Source organism: Schistocerca gregaria, chromosome 2, assembly GCF_023897955.1.
Source record: "Schistocerca gregaria isolate iqSchGreg1 chromosome 2, iqSchGreg1.2, whole genome shotgun sequence".
NCBI lineage: Eukaryota > Metazoa > Arthropoda > Insecta > Orthoptera > Acrididae > Schistocerca > Schistocerca gregaria.
The window spans coordinates 265652656-265678032 of NC_064921.1; the positions used below are offsets into that span (position 1 = coordinate 265652656).

A 25377-nucleotide genomic window follows, 5' to 3' on the forward strand; every position below is an offset into this window, starting at 1 on the left:
AAACCAATGAAAGGAGAGGTGTCAGGTGGAAGGAGGAGTCATTCCACACTTTGTATGGACAGAAACACAACTTCTGTTGTAACAGCTGTCTGCTAATAATTGATTAAAAAATGTATTTGATAAAAATTACAGATGTATGTGGAAACAAAATATGAAGAAAGTTATAGTTGTATGAAAAACATTGCAAATAGGGGTAAATTAGAATATATCAACCAGATTTTTCCAAATCCAAAAATAAGTCGGAATGCACATGTCATTGCCAGCAGACCTAGACTAACAGCTTCACAGTACATCTATTAAGTATAGGTGGATGTAAGGGAGAAAGGACAGTTTTATTATTGATTCCACGACTGTGAATTTTTATACATCATACACATTTGATACTAAAAGGTATCAGATAGATTATATAATGGTAAGACAGAGATTTAGGAACCAGGTTTTAAGTTGTAAGACATTTCCAGGGGCAGATGTGGACTCCGACCACAATCTATTGGTTATGACCTGTAGATTAAAACTGAAAAAACTGCAAAAATGTGGGAAATTAAGGAGATGGGACCTGGATAAACTGAAATAACCAGAGGTTGTACAGAGTTTCAGGGAGAGCATAAGGGAACAATTGACAGGAACAGGGGAAAAAAATACAGTAGAAGAAGAACGGGTAGCTCTGAGGGATGTAGTAGTGAAGGCAGCAGAGGATAAAGTAGGTACAAAGACGAGGGCTGCTAGAAATCCTTGGGTAACAGAAGAAATATTGAATTTAATTGATGAAAGGAGAAAATATAAAAATGCAGTAAATGAAGCAGGCAAAAAGGAATACAAACGTCTCAAAAATGAGATCGACAGGAAGTGCAAATTGGCTAAACAGGGATGGCTAGAGGACAAATGTAAGGATGTAGAAGCTTATCTCACTAGGGGTAAGATAGATACTGCCTACAGGAAAATTAAAGAGACCTTTGGAGAGAAGAGAACCACGTGTATGAATATCAAGAGCTCAGATGGCAGCCTAGTTCTAAACAAAGAAGGGAAGGCAGAAAGGTGGAAGGAGTATATAGAAGGTTTATACAAGGGCGATGTACTTGAGGACAGTATAATGGAAATGGAAGAGGATGTAGATGAAGACGAAATGGGAGATACGATACTGCGTGAAGAGTTTGACAGAGCACTGAAAGACCTGAGTCGAAACAAGGCCCCCGGAGTAGACAACATTCCATTAGAACTACTGACGGCCTTGGGACAACCAGTCCTGACAAAACTCTATCAGCTGGTGAGCAAGATGTATGAGACAAGCGAAATACCCTCAGACTTCAAGAAGAATATAATAATTCCAATCCCAAAGAAAGCAGGTGCTGACAGATGTGAAAATTACCGAACTATCAGTTTAATAAGCCACGGCTGCAAAATACTAACGCGAATTCTTTACAGACGAATGGAAAAACTGGTAGATGCAGACCTCGGGGAGGATCAGTTTGGATTCCGTCGAAATGTTGGAACACGCGAGGCAATACTGACCTTACGACTTATCTTAGAAGAAAGATTAAGAAAAGGCAAACCTACGTTTCTAGCATTTGTAGACTTAGAGAAAGCTTTTGACAATGTTGACTGGAATACTCTTTTTCAAATTCTAAAGGTGGCAGGGGTAAAATACAGGGAGCGAAAGGCTATTTATAATTTGTACAGAAACCAGATGGCAGTCATAAGAGTCGAGGGGCATGAAAGGGAAGCAGTGGTTGGGAAAGGAGTGAGACAGGGTTGTAGCCTCTCCCCGATGTTATTCAATCTGTATATTGAGCAAGCAGTAAAGGAAACGAAAGAAAAATTTGGAGTAGGTATTAAAATTCATGGAGACGAAGTAAAAACTTTGAGGTTCGCCGATGACATTGTAATTCTGTCAGAGACGGCAAAGGACTTGGAAGAGCAGTTGAATGGAATGGACAGTGTCTTGAAAGGAGGATATAAGATGAACATTAACAAAAGCAAAACGAGAATAATGGAATGTAGTCAAATTAAATCGGGTGATGCTGAGGGAATTAGATTAGGAAATGAGACACTTAAAGTAGTAAAGGAGTTTTGCTATTTAGGAAGTAAAATAACTGATGATGGTCGAAGTAGAGAGGATATAAAATGTAGACTGGCAATGGCAAGGAAAGCGTTTCTGAAGAAGAGAAATTTGTTAACATCGAATATCGATTTATGTATCAGGAAGTCGTTTCTGAAAGTATTTGTTTGGAGTGTAGCCATGTATGGAAGTGAAACATGGACGATAACTAGTTTGGACAAGAAGAGAATAGAAGCTTTCGAAATGTGGTGCTACAGAAGAATACTGAAGATAAGGTGGATAGAGCACGTAACTAATGAGGAGGTATTGAATAGGATTGGGGAGAAGAGAAGTTTGTGGCACAACTTGACTAGAAGAAGGGATCGGTTGGTAGGACATGTTTTGAGGCATCAAGGGATCACAAATTTAGCATTGGAGGGCAGTGTGGAGGGTAAAAATTGTAGAGGGAGACCGAGAGATGAGTACACTAAGCAGATTCAGAAGGATGTAGGTTGCAGTAGGTACTGGGAGATGAAGCAGCTTGCACAGGATAGAGTAGCATGGAGAGCTGCATCAAACCAGTCTCAGGACTGAAGACAACAACAACAACACACATTTGATGCAAATACACTAATGGAAATGAAGAGTGTTATGCCATTGAGAACTGGTCTGATATTTAAAAGCCATCACAGAACAGGCATTAAATTATTAAACCTTCATTCCGTTCAAAACTAATGTCCATCGTCAACGTCAGTAAGAGGTGTGAGCTTCATGAGCACAAATACATTCTTGTGGTCATTGTGTCCTGGAAGCAAACAGCGTACAGGAATTTCTTGCCATGCCTGAAACACATGCTGTGTTAGTTCATGAAAACTGATAACTAGAGACTAATACAGAAATACATGTCTTCCCGTTGCATCTCAGTCTTTTTCTATGGATGAACTAGAGTGGCCCATCAAGGATCCATATAGTCCTCGAGACATTTGTGGTGTGAACTGCGATGTGGAATCTTGAATACTCCATTTGGTTCTCTCAAGAAGTGTGTGACAATAGGGATTATCATTCTTGCCGGACACTGCTGAGCATTTAACTTTCCATCAACAATTACAGTCGCTTCAAATAGCACTCCACACAGTGATTTTCCTGTGATGCTTCACCGGATTGTCTATGGAAATGTTAACATCAGTCTGACCACAGAAAACAGAAGTGAGACTAATTGCCGAACACCACACATTATTCATTGTCCCAGGTGACTCTGGGTCTACATTATGAAAGTCTCTGTTGTCTGTGGTATGATGTCAGTGGAAAACAGCGCATGACAACCCTAGATCTAAACCCAGCTTCCAGTATTCTGTTCTAGGTGGTTATTGGTGACACACTGCCTGGGTTTCAGCTGTTGTCATCCTTCTATTCGTCAGTGCCAGTCAATCAATACTGCGATCTTCTCAAGATGGAGTCCTTCTGGAAGAAGCCAAGCGTGTTCTTATTGCCCCACTGTTGTCCTAAGTCCATCTCATCACCACTCATTCTTGCTGTCACTGTACTGCAAGAAATTGTGACAAGCTGCAGGTGGAGATTGTCTGGGCATGTCGTATTTTAGTTGCCACCTGCAGAGATCCAGTGACATTAGCCCCACACAGTAACCATCATGTACTCACATCATTCTTCAGTTATGGGAATGGATTTTTTCTGTATTGAAAGTACTGAAAATAATCTTTCACAATGATGAAATTTTTATCAACATATCTCACATACAGAACAACATGACTAGTGTAAGGTCAAGAAAGAAAATGTACATTTTAATAGAGCTAACGTAAGAATACAATTTGTTCACAAAAATTGACACACACAGAATTCTTTCATTAGCCCTATTAAAATGCACATTTTCTTTCTATATTGTATGCTAGTCATGTTGTTCTGGGTGTGGTATACATAAATAAAAATGTCAGTATCAGTGAATGAGTAATAAGACAAAAATGAAAGTACATTTTCATTCAGGAAGTACATTGAGCCATGTGCGACTCGCGTTGATGCTGTTCGTTGCTTGGCACCTTGTAATAGGGATAGCAGCGTCTCATTTCCTTAGTGTGTTCATCGGTGCCACTACGTTTGCTCTCCTTGTCTGTCCATGAGTGGCAACAGCAGCGTTTATCGATAGCACATACTGTGGTACCATCTTTGCAGTGGTCTCTAGTATTTCCAGGCCACCATGTGTCGAGCGAGTTGAGTTGGGATGGAGCAGCAGTGAGGTCCGGACAGCTAGTATTCGCCCGCCACTGTCAACACACATGCACTGTCAGATGGAAGGATGTGGTCTTGAGAGTGCACAACCACTTCAAGTTTTAGTTGAATGGACCATGATATTCGAGTAGTTCAACTTTCACTTTTTCTGGTTGCTGAGGCCAGACTCAGGTCATGTGTGTGTGTGTGTGTGTGTGTGTGTGTGTGTGTGTGTGTGTGTGTGTGTGTGTGTCCGCCTGTCGAAGTGACCTCATGGCAATAAGTTGTGAGTTGATGATTTATACTGGGATCTTTCCCATGCCTGACTTGAGTGGGGACGATTTTGGTTGCTCGATCGGTCGGTTATTGCAGCAGACGATGTGCATTTGGTCTTCCGACCACTTCTGGCTTCTCTGTGTTCATGCCAACTAACAATTCACCCGTGTTTTTTCACAGTGACTGGTTTTAATATTGTGAGTTGTTGGTGGAATTGTTTTCCCAGATCCATGTGTAGCTTGTGGTTTTGAATGAGCAGTTATTTTAATGCTGCATGCGAACTGAATTTGGTGAGGAGTTGGGAACTGATATCAGTTCAGTTGGGGTGGAGCAGTGCGAGGGCAAGCAGCAGTCGGTGGCGGTGTGCTACCACTGCCGGATTGAGGAGGGGTAGCTGCGAGAGCGATGACTTCGTTGCACACCATACCCTGGACATTTAAGTTGAGCGAAGATTTAACTGCTAATGCAACCTCGCCTTTGGTTGGCGGGTTGTTGCTCCAAGGGCCGCTGAGCCTGACAGCAACGAGTGAAGTGTTTCAAGGTGGTGAAATATTGCAGCTATCTTTCTCTATTTGTTATTCATCATTGAATTTAGTATTATTCTTGTTAGTGAAGTGCAACCAGCGGTATTTTCTGCCTTGTGGCCTCTAACACCCCAGTTATTTGCCGTGGAGGTTAGCATATTTTTCCGGCAGTGTACATTTCCTCGTTGTGTTTATGCTATCTGACACGGTGTGTAGTTCGACAGCCTATTGTATTGTACTATGCATATTTTTGTGAGGTCTATCTTGGTTCTAGTGTTTCCTTTGGCCTTAGGTGTTTTCTGAAGATGTAGTGCTGTCTGTCTCTTCGCCCTTGCCTAAAAGTATTCCATCGTTGTACTGGTGATTGGATGTTAGGCGAATTGGTTAGTTGGTCAGTCGGCGCTTAAGCTACCCCTAGTTTGATTTGCCATCCTGTTATGTGAGTATGACTCTTGGCTGCCTGTCTCACCTTACCTTATGTTTGAGTTACCTCCCCATGCCGACCCTGGAACAATTGCTGAGAACCACTTGTCCTGATTCCTTAGATTCCTTAATAAGGCCTTATGCCATGTTACAATAAGTTTGTTTTAAAACAAAGTATTTATCTTAATAAGTGCTATTTGGAGTTGTTCTTCTGACCTCTAATTCAGGGCTTCAGACGTTTGTTGTATGAGGTTATTGTTGGTGTTCTTTGGCCCCAAAATTGTGGAATTTTTTTGTGATAAGACCTTCAGCCATCATACAGTCAATTGTTTTTTAAGAGATTGTTTTAAAATTTTAATTTCTTTAAATAAAGTTTACATATTTGTTGTAAAACCGAGAGTCCCATCCACAATCGTAACCTTATCCTGCCGCATCCTGAGAACCCAGCTCTCAGACATCAGCTTATAAATGTTCGCAAACGTAACTCCTGACAAGTAGCACTCTTGTATTTGCATAACATCAAATATCACAGAAATTATTTCTGTTAATTTTATGGGAAACTCCCACAAACTTTTAGAAAAAAATGAAGGAAAAAGAAAATTGGAACAGTGGGATGCGAATGCTCTCCTGATTTATCTTTGGTTTTACCTTGGTGCCTCAACCGACTATGCTATGCTGAAACTCAGTTTCTGTTGGCTGCATATTTTATGTTATAGTCTTCTAATGTCTTCAAAGGGTTAAATATTATTGATATTTAATTATGACAAAATCTTACAAGAATGACGTGTTTTTATAAATCTTCAGTGGGTCGTTTCCTAAAAATGGCTTACTCTCATAACATGTGAATTATATAGTGATAATAACTAAATATGAAAATTCTTTAGCCACCAATATGACATTTGCAACATTTTATTATGTTATATATTATAGCTTTGAGAGATGAAGTAGTAAAGGCAGCAGAGGATTAAGTTGGTAAAAATACAAGGGCTAGTAGAAATCTCTGGGTAAGAGAGGAGATACTGAACTTCATTGATGAAAGGAGAAAATATAAAAATGCAGTAAAGAAAGTATGCAAAAAGGAATACAAACATCTCAAAAATGAGATCGCAAGTGCAAAATGGCTAAGCAGGGATGGCTAGAGTACTAGAGTACAAATTTAAGGATGTAGAGGCATATATCACTAGGGGTAAAATACATATTGCCTACAGAAACATTAAAGAGACCTTTGGAGAAAAGAGAACCACTTGTATGAATATCAAGAGCTCAGATGGAAAACTAGTTCTAAGCAAAGAAGGGAAAGCAGAAAGGTGGATGGAGTATATAGAGGGTCTATACAAGGGTGACATACTTGAGGGCGATATTATGGAAATGGAAGAGGACATAGATGAAGATGAAATGAGAGATATGATTCTGCGTGAAGAATTCGACAGTGCACTGAAAGACCTAAGTTGAAATAAGGCTCCGGGAGTAGACAACATTCCTCTAGACTAATAGCCTTGGGGTAGCCTGCCATGACAAAACTCTACCATCTGATGAACAAGATGTATGAGACAGGCGAAGCACCCTCAGACTTCAAGAAGAATGTAATAGTTCCAATCCCAAAGAAAGCAGGTGTTGACAGGTGTGAAAATTACCGAACTATCAGTTTAATAAGTCACGGCTGCAAAGTACTAACACGAATTCTTTACAGATGAATGGAATAACTGGTAGAAGCCGACCTTGAGGAGAATCAGTTTGGATTCCATAGAAATGTTGGAACACGTGAGGCAATTCTGACCCTTCGACTTATCTTAGAAGATAGATTAACGAAGGCAAACCTACGTTTCTAGCATTTGTAGACTTAGAGAAACCTTTTGACAATATTGACTGGAATACTCTCTTTCAAATTCGGAAGGTGGCAGGGGTCAAATACAAGGAGTGAAAGGCTATTTACAATTTGTTCAGAAACCAGATGGCAGTTATAAGAGTCGAGGGGCATGGAAAGGTTGCAGTGATTTGGAAGGGAGTGAGACAGGGTTGCAGCCTATCCCCAATGTTATTCAGTCTGTATAGTGAGCAAGCAATAAAGGAAATGAGAAAAATTCAGAGTAAGAATTAAAATCCATGGAACTTTAAAGTTTGCTGATGACATTGTAATTCTGTCAGAGACAGCAAAGGACCTGGAAAGCAGTTGAATGGAATGGACAGTGTCTTGAAAGGAGGATACGAGATGAACATCAACAAAATCAAATAAGGATAATGGAATGTACTCGAATTAAATCAGTTTATGTAGAGGGAATTAGATTAGGAAATGAGACACTTAAAGTAATAAAGGAGTTTTGCTATTTGGGGAGCAAAATAACTGATAGTAGAGAGGATATAAAACGTAGCCTGGGAATGGCAAGGAATGCAATTCTGAAGAAGAGAAATTTGTTAACATCGAGGATAGATTTAGGTGTCAGAAAGTCTTTTCTGAAAATATTTGTATGGAGTATAGCCATATATGGAAGTGAAACATGGACAATAACCAATTTAGACAAGAAGAGAATAGAAGCTTTTGAAATGTGGTGCTACAGAAGAATGCTGAAGATTAGATGGTTAGATCGTGTACCTAAAGAGGAGGTACTGAATAGGATTGGGGAGAAGAGGAATTTGTGGTACAACTTGACTTGAAGAAGGGATCCGTTGGTAGGACATGTTCTGAGGCATCAAGGGATTACCAATTTAGTATTGGGGGCAACATGGAGGGTAAAAATCATAGATGGAGATCAAGAGATGAATACACCAAGCAGATTCAGAAGGATGTAAGTTGCAGTAATCACTTGGAGATGAAGAAGCTTGCACAGGACTGAGTAGCATGGAGGGCTGCATAAAAACCTCTGGACTGGACTGAAGACCACAACAAAAACAACAACATAAAATATAAAAGCCACTGAATATGGGCTTCTGCTGAACATGACAAACACAATGTGGAGTGAAGATGGGAAAAAAATTGATCCATCTTTGGTTTTATCTTGGTCTCTCAACCAACTATATTATGCTGAACCCCAGTTTCTGTTGGCTGCATATGTTACATTATAGTCTTCTAATGGCTTTAATCACTGAAATTTATTGACATTTATCTAACACAAATTTCAACAAGAATGACATGTTTTCATGAATCTTCACCGGGTATTTGTCTCAAAATGGCTTACTCTCATAACAAACGAATTATATAACAATAATAACTAAATATGGGAATCCTGTAGTCACCAATATAATGTTTCTCAACATTTTATTATGACAGATTGTACTGATAAAGATTCGAGTCATAGCTTAGAAATAGCATATATTTGTAGTCTGTGACGTATAATATAAAACCCATCGAATGTGGGCTTCTGGTGAACGTGACAAATACAATATCTTTCTTTGTGCTTGTGATGTAGAAAGCATTCTTCCTTCCCATTGGTTCTGCTTTACGTGGCATGTTGCTGAAATAGTGCAGAATTTATTGTGTATTTCATGTGACAAAATGACTCCTCATCAAGAAACAGCAGTACATGACCTCAAAAAACCCATAGAGCCTCGTGTCAACGTTAGCTGACTTGTCCCATGTGCCATTGGCTTTACATAATTGTTGTTTCAATTTTCTAAATAAAGCAGCAGAACATGAAACATACCTAAAAATAAAATTAAAAAAAATCCTGGGGCACAGCAAGGTGCAATAAGAACCAGAATTGAAAATATACAAAATAGAAGCTTGGAGAGAGAAAAAGTCTGGAAAGTTCTGGCCACTCAAAGAAGTAAACAGTTGAAAGAATGTTGTCTTCACCTGTCGGAAATGTAAAACAGAAACAACATGCTGCCCAAAAAATGAAAATAATTTTTGACTGAAAACAATACTTTTTGTATTAGGGGAACTGGAAAGTAATGTTGTTTCTGAGCATGTTGAAATTCATTTGTCTCTTATCAGCTCATTGTGTATTCAAAGTCATACAATAGATATTTCAAGGTTATATATTAAAAACAAAGATTCCAAGACTTACCAAGTGGGAAAGTGCCGGCAGACAGGCACAATGAACAAAACACACAAACACACACACAGAATTACTAGCTTTCGCAACCGATGGTTGCTTCTTCAGGAAGGAGAGGGAAAGACGAAAGGATGTGGGTTTTAAGGGAGAGGGTAAGGGGTCATTCCAATCCCGGGAGCGGAAAGACCCCCCTTAGGGGGAAAAAAAGGACAGGTGTACACTCGCGCACGCACACACACACACACACACACACACACACACACACATATCCATCCGCACATACACAGACACAAGCAGACATATTTAGGCAAAGAGTAAGGGCAGAGATGTCAGTCGAGGCGGAAGTACAGAGGCAAAGAAGTTGTTGAAAGACAGGTGAGGTATGAGCGGCGGCAACTTGAAATTAGCGGAGGTTGAGGCCTGGCGGATATCGAGAAGAGAGGATATACTGAAGGGCGAGTTCCCATCTCCGGAGTTCGGATAGGTTGGTGTTGGTGGGAAGTATCCAGATAACTCGGACGGTGTAACACTGTGCCAAGATGTGCTGGCCGTGCACCAAGGCATGTTTAGCCACAGGGTGATCCTCATTACCAACAAACACTGTCTGCCTGTGTCCATTCATGCAAATGGACAGTTTGTTGCTGGTCATTCCCACACAGAAAGCATCACAGTGCAGGCAGGTCAGTTGGTAAATCACGTGGGTGCTTTCACACGTTGCTCTCCCTTTGATCGTGTACACCTTCCGGGTTACAGGACTGGAGTAGGTGGTGGTGGGAGGGAGCATAGGACAGGTTTTACACCAGGGGCGGTTGCAAGGGTAGGAGCCAGAGGGTAGGGAAAGTGGTTTGGGGATTTCATAGGGATGAACCAAGAGGTTACGAAGGTTAGGTGGACAGCGGAAAGACACTCTTGGTGGAGTGGGGAGGATTTCATGAAGGATGGATCTCATTTCGGGGCAGGATTTTAGGAAGTCGTATCCCTGCTGGAGAGCCACATTCAAGGTCTGATCCAGTCCCGGGAAGTATTCTGTCACAAGTGGGGCACTTTTGGGGTTCTTCTGTGAGAGGTTCTGGGTTTGAGGGGATGAGGAAGTGGCTCTGGTTATCTGCTTCTGTACCAGGTCGGGAGGGTAGTTGCGGGATGCGAAAGCTGTTTTCAGGCCACTTTCCTAGACGTTGACCTTCATCTGTCCAATGGCCAGCTTCACACATCCGTCCACATCAAACCCACCAACAAGCAACAGTACCTCCATTATGACAGCTGCCACCCATTCCATATCAAACAGTCCCTTCCCTACAGCCTAGGCCTTTGTGGCAAACGAATCTGCTCCAGTCCTGAATCCCTCGACCATTGCACCAACAACCTGAAAACAGCTTTCGCATCCCGCAACTACCCTCCCGACCTGGTACAGAAGCAGATAACCAAAGCCACTTCCTCATCCCCTCAAACCCAGAATCTCTCACAGAATAACCCCAAAAGTGCCCCACTTGTGACGGAATACTTCCCGGGACTGGATCAGACCTTGAATGTGGCTCTCCAGCAGGGATACGACTTCCTAAAATCCTGCCCCGAAATGAGATCCATCCTTCATGAAATCCTCCCCACTCCACCAAGAGTGTCTTTCCGCCGTCCACCTAACCTTCGTAACCTCTTGGTTCATCCCTATGAAATCCCCAAACCACCTTCCCTACCCTCTGGCTCCTGCCCTTGCAACTGCCTCCGGTGTAAAACCTGTCCTATGCACCCTCCCACCACCACCTACTCCAGTCCTGTAACCCGGAAGGTGTACATGATCAAAGGGAGAGCCACGTGTGAAAGCACCCACGTGATTTACCAACTGACCTGCCTGCACTGTGATGCTTTCTGTGTGGGAATGACCAGCAACAAACTGTCCATTTGCATGAATGGACACAGGCAGACAGTGTTTGTTGGTAATGAGGATCACCCTGTGGCTAAACATGCCTTGGTGCACGGCCAGCACATCTTGGCACAGTGTTATACCGTCCGAGTTATCTGGATACTTCCCACCAACACCAACCTATCCGAACTCCGGAGATGGGAACTCGCCCTTCAGTATATCCTCTCTTCTCGATATCCGCCAGGCCTCAACCTCCGCTAATTTCAAGTTGCCGCCGCTCATACCTCAACTGTCTTTCAACAACTTCTTTGCCTCTGTACTTCCGCCTCGACTGACATCTCTGCCCTTACTCTTTGCCTAAATATGTCTGCTTGTGTCTGTGTATGTGCGGATGGATATGTGTGCGTGTGTGTGTGTGTGTGTGTGTGTGTGTGTGCGCGAGTTACACCTGTCCTTTTTTTCCCCCTAAGGGAAGTCTTTCCGCTCCCGGGATTGGAATGACTCCTTACCCTCTCCCTTAAAACCCACATCCTTTCGTCTTTCCCTCTCCTTCCTGAAGAAGCAACCATCGGTTGCGAAAGCTAGTAATTCTGTGTGTGTGTTTGTGTGTTTTGTTCATTGTGCCTGTCTGCCGGCACTTTCCCGCTTGGTAAGTCTTGGAATCTTTGTTTTTAATATATTTTTCCCATGTGGAAGTTTCTTTCTATTTTATTTATATTTCAAGGTTAGAGTGACTTGTTTACTCATAAATCATTAAATCTCTCTCTCTCTCTCTCTCTCTCTCTCTCTCTCTCTCTCTCTCTCTCTCTCTCTCTCCCTCTCCCTCTCCCTCTCTCTCTCTCTCTCTCTCTCTCTCTCTCTCTCTCTCTCTCTCTCCCTCTCCCCCCCTCCCTCCCCCCCCCCCTCTCTCTCTCTCTCTCCCTCTCCCCCCTCCCTCCCCCCTCTCTCTCTCTCTCTTTCTTTATTCTTTTTTTTTCCTTTCTTTTTTTTCAATTTTTGATAAAATGCCTAGCCAAATACTAGAAGAGGTACATCCCTGGGATCATATGCTTTTTGAGTTTCATTAGTGTAGTTATACAACAGTTGCTACTAAAAACTTTTGTGATCTTTATCAAAGTGCATTAGATGTTCATAAACGCCAAAGGTGATTTTCTAAGTTCAGATCTAGTAATTCAAATCTTTTTGACTTGTTTGGATCAGGAAGACCAATGACTTTAGTCAGTGATATCTTAAGGACAGAAGTGGAAGCAAATACATGTTAGACAGTTGAGAAACTGTCAGAGACTCTCAACCAACATTGCTTGACCATCCAGGAATGTTTACAGCAGTCTGGTAAAGACAAAAAAGGCTAAATGAAGCAGCACATGCATATAATGGCTTCAGCATCACAATGCAGAAGCGCTTTTTTACCCTGCAGAAGGCAGTGGCTCTCTCTGAATGAATCATCATGAAGTGCAGCTAAGCCGGGTTTACACCCCAGAAAGGTGCTTTTATGGGCTTGGTGGAGTACTCAGGTTGTCATTAATTTTTAATTGCTAAAACCTGGACAAACTGTGAATATAGACATTTACTATGAACAATTGGATCAAGTGATCAATCTTTAGTTGAAAGGTGCCCAGGGATTGTCGACAGAAGAGGCGTTGTATTGCGATGTGAAAATGCAAGACAGTGTGGTGCAAGACAAACCCTGAAAAAATTAATAATGTGGTGTGGGGCATATTGCCTCACCCACTATTGTGCCATTGGATTTCTGTTTATTCCAGTAGCTACAACATTTTCGAAGTGACAAAAAATGTGAAAATGTAGATGTGTGTCAAATTCCATCTCCAGATATTGTACTCAGAAACCAATGGATTTTTAGCAATCTGGCATTGAGAATTTGCACACTAAATGGGGTCAGGTTGTTGATAAAGATGGTGACTACACTTTTGGTTAAATGGTTAACAATGTATCTGTTTGAATTTAATGTAAAAATATGACACTACTTTCTGCCCCCCTCCCCTCCCCAATACATTCTTTAACAGTCTTATACTTCTTAATAAAACTGTTTGGAATAGATATTTCTGAATTGTGATATTTTTCAGCTTTTATTTCCTTCCTCACTGAAGTGTCATTGTTTCATTCTCATGTATTGATCAGCGCTTGCAAAATTGTCTTCATTACTGCTGGAGTTAGAACAGGTACAAGCTGTCTGTAAATAATAACAGAAAATGTTTGGCTCTAATATAATGTGAGAGAAGATTCTTCATTTATCAATTTCTAAGCTGTTTGGTTATGCCCAGTGTTAAATGTTTCATGTTACGTACATCCTTTGCTGTATAACAGTGACTTTATAACAAAATGAAGACTTTTAATAAGAACAAGCAAAATTCCCAATAAAATGCTTGGTAGGCATATGTCATATGAGCATTTTATTTGGGTTACTGTTTGGTAGATGTATCTAACCCATGAAGTTTAAGTTGGGTTTCAAAATTTACTGTAATCAATTGCCCATTATCCTCAAGCTTGACATTTCAGCCAACACTACACTGTACGAGCTAATGCAGATGTTGCTTGTAATGAAAATGTTTGTGAAATTTGTAGTGGACTTTCTAAAGGTAGATATAATCAACACTGGACATTTCTTTCTACTCCCCAGGAGAATGTTATTGAACACAATTTCTATATCTTTTTTTTCAGTTCTCTTGCTTTTATTCCACCTTCTTCCTCTGTCCTCGTCTCTCCTTCTTTCCTTCTTTACTGTAATCAGTTGCCCATTATCCTCAAGCTTGACATTTCAGCCAACACTACACTGTACGAGCTAATGCAGATGTTGCTTGTAATGAAAATGTTTGTGAAATTTGTAGTGGACTCCCTCCCCATTCTTCTCTACCACTCCCTATTTCTCTCTAATTCTCCCTAACCTTCATGATCTCTCCCTATCCCTCCTTACCCTTCCTTATCCATCCTTAACCTTCCCTATCCATCTTAACCCTATTTCTCCTTAACCATCTCTACTCCTCCTTGCCTCTCCCTACCAGTCCATCCCCATCTTTATCCATTCCTCCCTCCATCCCTTTATCCCTCCCTCCGTACCTCCCTCCATATCCTTCTTCACCTCTCTCTTCCTATCCCTCCCATTATATAGAATGGTTCATACATTTTCCACAGCTGGCCTGTTGTAAGTGCAAAAATTAGTTGGGTTTGTTAGTAGCGATAGTGATAGTTGAGGTGAAGACAATTTTAAGCCTGGCAAAATTTTGTTGATTTTAGACCAATATGTTTAAATAAGAAGTAACTTGCAGAGAATTTGAACATGCACGTTCTGTAAAAATTTGACCTTTGTTGAATCTATATAAAACTTTTGTGAGCATCTGCAAATTAGAATGTGAATTCTTATAATTTGGGAGTAAAGAGAACACTACGACATAGCAAAAGCATTGAGTCATTGACTGGCACAAACGAAAGACAAAGAAAACTTTCTAGCTTTTGGAAGAAATCCTTTGTTGACCTAGAGTACAAATGCATGCGAGTGCGGACACACACACACACACACACACACACACACACACACACACACACACACACACACACACATTCACACATTCACACATTCACACATTCATGTCCCTACGTTGTGTTGATACAGTGTACAGGCATAAATAATGTGTGTGTTTACACGGGCTAAAAAAAAAGGATTCACTATGATAAATAGCAAGTTTTCTTTCTCTTTTATGTGTGCCCATTGATGAGTAAACACTTCCGCTATTTGGTGAGTGGCCTCCTTCACACCTAAATTATTTATTTTATGCCAGAATTTTCCTTGCTATATGAATGCGAATCATTCCTTCAAAATGTATGTTACAGCTGTGTACTACTTCATTCGTGTGAATACTCATTTTCCTAATGATTTAGACTCCACATGTTATAAAATGTAGTAACATTATTAAAAACCTATCATTATCTTTACTACTTGAAAACATTCCTCTATTGAAAAATTGAAAATTTTAAGGTGTACGTCAAGGAGATGAAGTTTCTGTACACTATGATCCAATGATAGCAAAATTAGTCGTTTGGGGAAAAAATCGACGAGAGGCGCTCATGAAGCTGCGTTCTCAGCTATCATCATACTATGTAAGTTTCTCTCTGTCTGTCTGTCTGTCTCTCTTTTCTGAAACTTTATACAAAGTATCGATTTGATTAAGTTGATTCCTTTTACAAAGGTCAGTTAAATGAAAATGAGAAATAGGGTACCTTAGAAGAAAGCCTAGGACCTGATACTACTAGCTGAGAGCTGTAGTTGATCAATCTTCATGCACAGCAATAGCACATTGTAGGGGGACAGAATTCACAGTTCTCTGATGAAACATTTCACTATCTGTTAGTATTCTTCATATGTGAAAGTTGTTTGCGGACAAGAGTATGTACATGAATGGACAACAGAAGTGAACTTGACTGTATCCTGACCATAACCACATTCATATCAACAAAAAAGGTAGCCTTATTACAGTAGTCAAACTTTTTTGGTTTGAGAAAATGTGTACTGTTTCAGGTGTGACTCAAAATTGTAGAATGTCGTGGATCTGTACATTTTTCATAAAGTAAAATACCTTGTAGAATATTTGTCTTTCTCATTTGACTGACCCTTGTAAATAATTAGCTTATGAATGTTAGTTTTTAGTCTATAATGATGTTACTTAATTGCCCCATGGGAACTGTTAATATAGTTGTAACAGCAGTATGGAAAGGATGGATTTCTACTTCCACATTAGGAGGTTTTGCGTTGTAGACAGACATAATGAAAAAGACTGCTGAAATATTCAAGCTTTCAGACAAAGACCTTCATTCAAACTAGAATAACACAACACACACACACACACACACACACACACACACACACACACACACACACACACATGGCCACTGTCTCATTGAGCTGGAGCCCAACTGCGACTGTGTCTGATGTGAACAGTGATTTCCTAGGGTGGGTGGTTGGGCTACGGAGGAGGCATGGTGCAGGGAGGGGGGGGGTGGGGGGGGGGGATAGCAGGGTACAGGTGGGCTGTGCTGCCTGTTGGAGCATTTGAAGATATGGTGGGACAAGATATGGCTGCTAGGTGCACTTTCAGGAGGCAGTATACAGGGTATGGGTGAGGGAGAGGGTGGGAGGTGGCAGAGGGGAGGAAGAGGGAGAGGGAGATGGGAAAGGTTAGAAGTAGAAACAGGGAAAAGACTAATAGGTGCATTGGTGGTATGGAAGGCATGTGTAGTGCTTGAGTGGGAACAGTAAAGGGGATAGCTAGATGGAGGACAGGAACTAGTGGAGGTCAAGGCTAGGGGTGTTATGGGTATGAAGGGTATGTTGTGATCAGACTTCCCAAATGCACAGTTAAGAAAAGCTGGTGTTAATAGGAGGAATCCAGATGGCACATGCTGTGAAACAGTGATTAAAGTGAAGCACATCGCGTTGAGCTGGTTGTTGAGCAACTAAGTGGTCCAGTTCCCTCTTAGCCACAGTTTGGTGGTGGCCATTCATGTGGACAGACAGTTCATTAATTGTCATGCCCATGTGCAAAGAGGAACTGTGCCACTGTAATTGCAACTTAGTTTGTAGGTAACATTGTTGCTTTCACAGGCTGCTCTGCATTATTTGGTGGTGGGGGGATGCCTGTAACAGAACTGGAGTAGGTGGTAGTGGGATGATGTATGGGCCAGGGCTTGCATCAAGGTCTATTGCAGAGATATGAGCCATGAGACAAGGGGTTGGCAGCAGTGTTGGAGTGGGGATGGACAAGGATATTGTATAGATTTGGCGGGCAGTGAAATACCACTGTAGACTGTGTGGGGAGGATATTCGTCATTTCAGGGCATGATGAGATGTAGTCAGAACTCGGGCGGGAAAAGTGATTCAGGTGCTCCAGTCTTGGATAGCATGAGAAGAGTGCTCTTTTGTGGCCAGACATGTGGAAGGTACAATGCTTCTTCCTTCATGACCTCTGTCTACTCAAATTCTGTCAGACCATAGCCTTCACCAACCTAGTCCAGCAAAACCATATAAATCAGGTCCAAACCTCCTTACAGTACTCCAATGCATTCGTTAATTTCACCTGTTCTGCAATCACAAATTCGTGCATCCCACCTCCCAGACAGATACTCTTGTACCAAAGCAGCCAGCCAGTGTGGCAAAGCGGTTCTAGGCGCTTCACTCTGGAACCGCACAACAACTACGGTCGCACGTTCGAATCGTGCCTCAGGCATGGATGTGTGTGATGTCCTTAGGTTAGTTAGGTTTAAGTAGTTCTAAGTTCTAGGGGACTGATGACCTCAGACGTTAAGTCCCATAGTGCTCAGAACCATTTGAATCAGAGCACCATGCTCAACACCACCTCAAAAAGCTCTCCAATCTTTTCACATTGTATTCCTTCCTTGGAATACCACTTTCCACCACCTCTACAAGAGCCTACATCCAACCTCCCCTGCATCCCATCATAACCACCAAACCCTGCCCCACAGACCTACTACATTAATCACACCCTCAGAAATGTCCTCTCACCACCACACAGAATCCAGAACCTAAACAGACCTGAAACACAATGATGAACCAGTCCTCCAAAAGCATCAGTACCACCGAAGTACCAGTCCTTTCCAAAGGCCTTGCCATGTGTCCCATTCTCAAATTAAATCATGCTGGACTTGTTAAAGCCCTCTCCTTCTCACAGCCTCTGCAGTTGAAACACTTTTCCTCCACCAACCCTATCAATCAGACTCAATCGAAAACTAATGTTGAACCTTGCCTGACTCATTTCACTTCTCCATCCAACTGTGATCTGCGTCCCCACTGCCTCCAAATCACCTCCTGTTAACTTTTCCCAAATCTCTCAACTCTGAAACCAGCCATATACCTGCAGAAAGAACAGAAATCCACCATCTAGAAACCGACCCAACCTTATAATCCTATCTGCAACAAAGGTTGCACCATTTTAGTTATATACCGCAGGTATCACCTGGTAGAGGGACTCTGTCAGCTGTTAGATATGTCCACCTGCAAACCATGCCTCAGCGACCCCATTCCAGAAAACTAGAAGTATCTGCAGTCCTTCCTCAAACCCTTCAATTAATCCCAGAACTTCCCCTCCCTCCCTGAGTCTCTCCCCCCCCCCCCTACCCCCCTTCTCTCTCTCTCTCTCTCTCTCTCTCTCTCTCTCTCTCTCTCTCTCTCTCTCTCTCTGCCCCTCCCCCCATCTCTCTCTCTGCCTCCCCCTCTCTCTCTCCCTCTCCCCCTCTCTCTCCCTCTCCCTCCCTCCCTCCCTCTCTCTCTCTCTCTCTCTCTCTCTCTCCCTCCCAACTTCTACGTGCTTCTACATACAAATCCAACCACACAACCATCCAGGGCATCCACTTGTGGCTGATTATTGTGCTGCAAAACAGGGCATTTCTGCTCTTGTGGACCAGCAGCTTCAGCCTATAACCTGTAACCTACCCTCCTGTCTAAAAAACCATGTCATCTGCCAGTTTTCCACAGTTCCTGGTCCTTTATCAACCAGCTCCCTCTACACTAGCATTGGTAATCACCATGGCCCCACTGCTATTGAACACTGTGTTTCCAACACCAGAATGACTCTAAACCTACAAGCTCCTTCCTGATCACCATGACTTACTATATTCTCAACAACAATTACTCCTCTTTTGGAAGCATCACCTACAGACAAATCTGTGGAACAACAATGAGTGTCTGCATGGCAACATCCTATCTAGGCCAAGGGTGAGGACACCTTACCCACATTCCTCCAGGACCTCAACACCTTTTCTCCCATACGCTTCACCTGGTCCTCCTCCAACCAGTGAGCCATCTTCCTCGATGTTGACCTCAAGTCGAGGGTGGCTACCCATTAGTACCTCCTCTCACATCTGACCTACCAGCTGCCAACAATATCTCCATTTCGACAACGGTCACCTTTCCCATATCCAGAAGTTCCTTCCATATAGTCTAGCCACCCGTGGTCTTCACATCTCAAGTGTTGAGCAGTCCCTCTAAAAGTATACCAAGGATGCCACTGAGGTATTCACAGATCAAAATTACCCTCCCAACCTTCTTCAAAACTGACCTTCTGTGTCTAGTCTTTCCATTCATCTACCATCTCCCACATATTCACTGTCTGGCCACAAAATAGCACTCTGTATGTACCAGGACTAGAGCAACTGAATCACATTCCCCGCCAGGGTTTAGACTACCTCTCGTCATACCCTGAAATGAGGAATATCCTCTCCACTATCCTCCCCAATCACCCCACTGTGGTATTCTGCCGCCCACTGCACCTGCATAATATGCTTGTCCATCCTTACTCCCAGCTGCATGCCTCATGTCTCATATCTCTGTTCTACATCTAGATGCAAGAGCTATCCCATATGTCCTTCCTCTGCCACATACTCCAGTTCTGTCAGAGGCATCTGTGAAAGTAGCCATGTGATCTATGAACTAAGCTGCAATCACTGTGCTGCTTTCTATGTGGGCATTGCAGACTAAAAGCTGTGTGTCTGCATGAATGACCAATGACAAACTGTGAACAAGAGACAGCTGGATCACTCAGCTGCTGAGCAGTCTGTCCAACATTATGTGCTTCACTTTAATGACTGCACCATCTGGATTCTTCCTACCATGCCACATTTTCTGAACTGCGCAGTTGGGAACTTACTCTACAGCATATCCTTTCTTCCCGTAACTCGCTGGCCTAACCTTCGCTAGTCTGTGTTCTCCGTGTATCTTATCTTCTGTGCTCCCATCCAAGCATTACATGTGCCTTCTGTCCCACAAACACAACTTTCAGTCTTTTCCTTGCCTATACTTTTCGCAACCTCATAACACTGTGTGAATTTTTGTGTGTACGTGTGTTTTGTGATTGTGTGTGTTTTCTATTTTGGGATAAGGAGTGTAGCTGAAAACTTAAATATTTTAGCAGCCATTTTCATTGTGCCCGTCTGTGACTTAGCACTTCCTCTGTGTGACGAGTAGCAATCTATTGTTTCTGTATTCATGTTATTCCATCATTAACTTTCCACAGTTGAATGTCAGTGAAAATTACTTCTGTAATGCATTATGAAATGTGCTCTGCTTGGCAGTTGCTTTGAAATGGCTGAATTTTTGCATTCTTGTGCTTGGCTGTTAAGTTACAAATAAAGAGCACCTATGAATAGATGTGCATAATATAATAAACTATGCTGTTATTTAAACTCTGTTACAATGAAAAAACAAGTGCACTTTGCAAACAGTAACAAATGTGGAAAATTATCACCTACATTTTGATGAAGGAATGGGTAAATGTTTCACTTAAAAAAACTAGAGAGCTGCTCAGTGTGATATGGTACCATGAATAAGATTGGTAAGGATCAGTCAGTGTGGCTTGCAGATGGATGTGAGCTTCTGTTTCCAGAGAAATAACATTGTTGTGAATATTGGATTTTGCAAAAGAGATACCTTAGACTGAGAAACAATTGTTTTTCCTATCAGGCGCAAGGTAGTAAATAGAATGGGACTAAATGGAAAGGGTTAAGTACAGATACATACCGTAATATGAACATGTTTTTCAGTGATGATTTGGGAAAAACGGGGAATAAATACAAAGCAAATGAAAAGCCAGTGAGAATAAGAATTAATCTTTTGCAAATTAATCATCTGTGAAATGTGTACTGTCTTTCTCTTTTCTCTCTTCTGTTTAACTTTCCAGTACCTTTGGCAATAGTGCACTGGAAAGTTCATGTGGACTATTAGTACATTTTTCTAATTATGGAGTATTCTCTGTGCCAATGACTTACACCGTGATAAGTATTTCAGTAAGGAAATCAGTAATTGCACACAAATCAGTATGAAATTATTTTAACTTTGAAACACTTCTGTGACACCATATAAAAGTTAAATAGACATGCAAAAGAGATCCGATAGTAAATTCAGTTATTAAATTACACATTTTGTATTTCACACAACATTTCAAGATCGAATGTATAGTACATAATGCACTTGTCTCAGTGTTTAACTTGTAGATGTAAATAGTTTTTAAACTCATCTTAAGCCATGCTGTGTAGAGCCTTCAGGAATTTTTATTTTGTCTCTTATGAGTTTTGAAAGTGCTTTCCTTTTGTACCTCATTCTATGGGCAAATAAAAAATAAAAAAATTGTAAGGAGTTGGGGAAAATCAAACAAGACAGATGCTAAAGTGTTGTCATTTTGTTGGCCCAAAACTACTTGAAACTCATTTCTGTATGACTTGGAATGTTGTTGTTGGAGGAAATTGTCGTAAGAGGAATCAATGAGGCCCAGAGATTGGCAAGGATGAAGCTGAGTGCTTGTTCATGGCTGGGAGACAGCAAGAGTGGAGGAACAAATTGCATCTGGAACATTGAGTGTAACTAGACTGTATGGAAGAATCCTGATGGCATATTTATGGAAGCATCTACTCTCCTGGAAATGGAAAAAAGAACGCATTGACACCGGTGTGTCAGACCCACCACACTTGCTCCGGACACTGCGAGAGGGCTGTACAAGCAATGATCACACGCACGGCACAGCGGACACACCAGGAACCGCGGTGTTGGCCGTCAAATGGCGCTAGCTGCGCAGCATTTGTGCACCGCCGCCGTCAGTGTCAGCCATTTTGACGTGGCATACGGAGCTCCATCGCAGTCTTTAACACTGGTAGCATGCCGCGACAGCGTGGACGTGAACCGTATGTGCAGTTGACGGACTTTGAGTGAGGGCGTATAGTGGGCATGCGGGAAGCCGGGTGGACGTACCGCCGAATTGCTCAACACGTGGGGCGTGAGGTCTCCACAGTACATCGATGTTGTCGCCAGTGGTCGGCGGAAGGTGCACGTGCCCATCGACCCGGGATCGTACCGCAGCGACGCACGGATGCACGCTAAGACCGTAGGATCCTACACAGTGTCGTAGGGGACAGCACCGCCACTTTCCAGCAAATTAGGGACACTGTTGCTCCTGGGGTATCGGCGAGGACCATTCGCAACCGTCTCCATGAAGCTGGGCTACGGTCCCCCACACCGTTAGGCCGTCTTCTGCTCACGCCCCAACATCGTGCAGCCCGCCTCCAGTGGTGTCGCGACAGACGTGAATGGAGGGACGAATGGAGACATGTCGTCTTCAGCAATGAGAGTCGCTTCTGCCTTGGTGCCAATGATGGTCGTATGCGTGTTTGGCGCCGTGCAGGTGAGCGCTACAATCAGGACTGCATATGGCTGAGGCACACAGGGCCAATACCCGGCATCGTGGTGTGGGGAGCGATCTCCTACACTGGCCGTACACCTCTGGTGATCGTCGAGGGGACACTGAATAGTGCACGGTACATCTAAACCGTCATCGAACCCATCGTTCTACCCTTCCTAGACCGGCAAGGGAACTTGCTGTTCCAACAGGACAATGCACGTCCGCATGTATCCCGTGCCACCCAACGTGCTCTAGAAGGTGTAAGTCAACTACCCTGGCCAGCAAGATCTCCGGATCTGTCCCCCATTGAGCATGTTTGGGACTGGATGAAGCGTCGTCTCACGCGGTCTGCACGTCCAGCACGAACGCTGGTCCAACTGAGGCGCCAGGTGGAAATGGCATGGCAAGCCGTTCCACAGGACTACATCCAGCATCTCTACGATCGTCTCCATGGGAGAATAGCAGCCTGCATTGCTGCGAAAGGTGGATATACACTGTATTAGTGCCGACATTGTGCATGCTCTGTTGCCTGTGTCTATGTGCCTGTGATTCTGTCAGTGTGATCATGTGATGTATCTGACCCCAGGAATGTGTCAGTAAAGTTTCCCCTTCCTGGGACAATGAATTCACTGTGTTCTTATTTCAATTTCCAGGAGTGTATTTCTGTGGAGTGCAGTTTACTTAGCAACCAGGTGATTAAATTTATTATTGGGCACATTTTGGTAGTGCCTACTGATGTGGGTAGACAGCTAGTAATTTATTATGAGCACACAGAATGTGCCACAGCTGACATATGATTTCACTTCTTTTACATAAAAACCTTTGTTTTGTCTTTGGGAAATAGCTATGACTGTGCTGCAATAGGAAGGAGCAGATGGGTGTATGGAGCAGACCTTACATTGCGTTTGGATTGTCGACAGGAGAGTAGCACTTGGCCTGCAGGATTGAGAGTTGGAGTGGCATGTGAAAAGGCTGTGGTGTTGCTTAAGTTAGTGGGGCAACTGAATATCTGTTTGGGAATGAGAGTAGGATTTTGAGTATACTATTCATCTCAGGGGTTGGCAAGACAATCAGTCATGTGTATGGGAAATGTGCTCAAATTCCAATGTTGCATTAATAACCATCATGGATCCTGTAATCTCCTCTCAGCCCATGCACAAGACCAAAATTTTATAAATTATATAATTTTTGTAGCTTCTGAATGTTGACATAGCAGCAGAAAATGGTTGGACTGTGTTTTTATGAGAGATATATAATCCTAAGCGAGGGGAAGGACAGTTCAGAACAAATTGTTACAATGTGTATTTCAAATCTCTCTTCACCACAGCTTTCAAGATAAATGCATCCATCTGCAAATTTATGTAGGTCACTTTCGATGTTTGGAGGACTTAAGAGAGATTGGAATTTGGCTCTGTGATACAGTGTCAGTGCTACACAGTGAGAGCTGGCACAAAATGTTTGCTGGACAAACAGCCCTGCCTGCTAAGGATGGGGCATTTTCGTTGACGATATTTGTTATTCATACAGACCCCGTTAAATGTAGGATCAGTTGAAACGTTTTACTGCAATACAAACACTTGAAAAGTCTGCTCTACAGTGATGATTTCCATTAGCTTGCCCCCCCCCCCCTCCCCCCGCCTCCGCCCGCCTCCCCCTCGGCCTCCCCCAAAAATCGTCTGAGTCTGATTATGTAGTTGTGCCATATGCAGATATCGATGTCAACTGCAACCGCTTGCTTGTTTCTTGAAAGGCATTAACAGGAAAACAGTAATTTTTCGATACAGTTATCCCTGTGAGTATTCTTTTGTGAACTTAATTTTATGGTTAAGTTATTTGTGTAACTGTGTAGTGCAATTTGTAACAGATTTTGGTAATTTTGTTTTTTAAACAGATCGCAGGTCTTGACACGAATGTGAACTTTCTTTTGGATCTTTCAAAACATGAAGCATTTATAGATGGTCAAGTGCATACTAATTTCATAGAAGAACATCGAAACCAGTTGTTGACTGATCAGAATACAATGCCTTCCGATGAACTAATTTTGCAGGTAACAGAGAAAGTTTGGGTTCATTTTTTGTTTTCTGAGCTGTATTGTTTATACATAACTGTGTTCGTTGCACTCCACCATTTGTGTAGTTTCTTTCTGATGCTTATAACAATAAGTGCCAAGATCCCCCACAAGAAATTAGTCACCTAATAGTCGCATTGTGTTGTGTGTGCTGTTGTTTGGACCACAACTTTCATAGCTTGAACGCAGTGTATAATGGAGGAGGATTTCTATATTTCATAGGGATTGTCAAGTGGAGCATGGACGAGTGTTGAAAGGTGACTGTTAATATGATTGGCATGTTAAAGAAACTGATGAAAATCACTGCTCATCTAACTGAATTTTCTTTGCTGTATACATAGTATTAAGATACTTTATCTTTTATGCAAGTTAAACATGTGGTGTGTGAAAGCATCTGGGCTCAGTCTGCTTAACTTTGACTGATTTGCCATTTTATTCTCATTGGACCTTATTCTCCATATTGCTAGGATTCCAAGGATATTATGCTTTCTTAACATATCCCAAGACTCCAAGTTGGCTGTTGCTTAACTCCTACAATTTTTGTGTTATTTTCTGTCATATTGTGCCATTCATTGATCATTTATGTTGGCAAATTTAAGGCCATCAGGTCTTCTTACATCTAACCTGACATATTATGTTGCGTTCATTATGACACATGTTATAAGGGATCTTACCAGCCATATGGAATCCAACATTTAATAAATAACTGTAGAATATATACTGAAAACAACAGTAGCTACACCAGGTAAAAAAAGAAAGAAAAAAACTGTTTATATTCTTTCATGAAAA

At 42.1% G+C, this 25377-nt stretch overlaps 1 protein-coding gene across 1 annotated transcript in view; it reads left to right on the plus strand.

The window, feature by feature from the left end:
• The window catches only part of LOC126336844 (methylcrotonoyl-CoA carboxylase subunit alpha, mitochondrial), a 109753-nt gene that overhangs the window by 36922 nt on the left and 47454 nt on the right, over nucleotides 1–25377 (plus strand). Inside the window, exons 8-9 of the mRNA XM_050000927.1 lie at nucleotides 15320–15441; nucleotides 24412–24567. Of these exons, the coding sequence (XP_049856884.1) occupies nucleotides 15320–15441; nucleotides 24412–24567 (278 nt within the window). The remainder of the gene's footprint in view (nucleotides 1–15319; nucleotides 15442–24411; nucleotides 24568–25377) is intronic.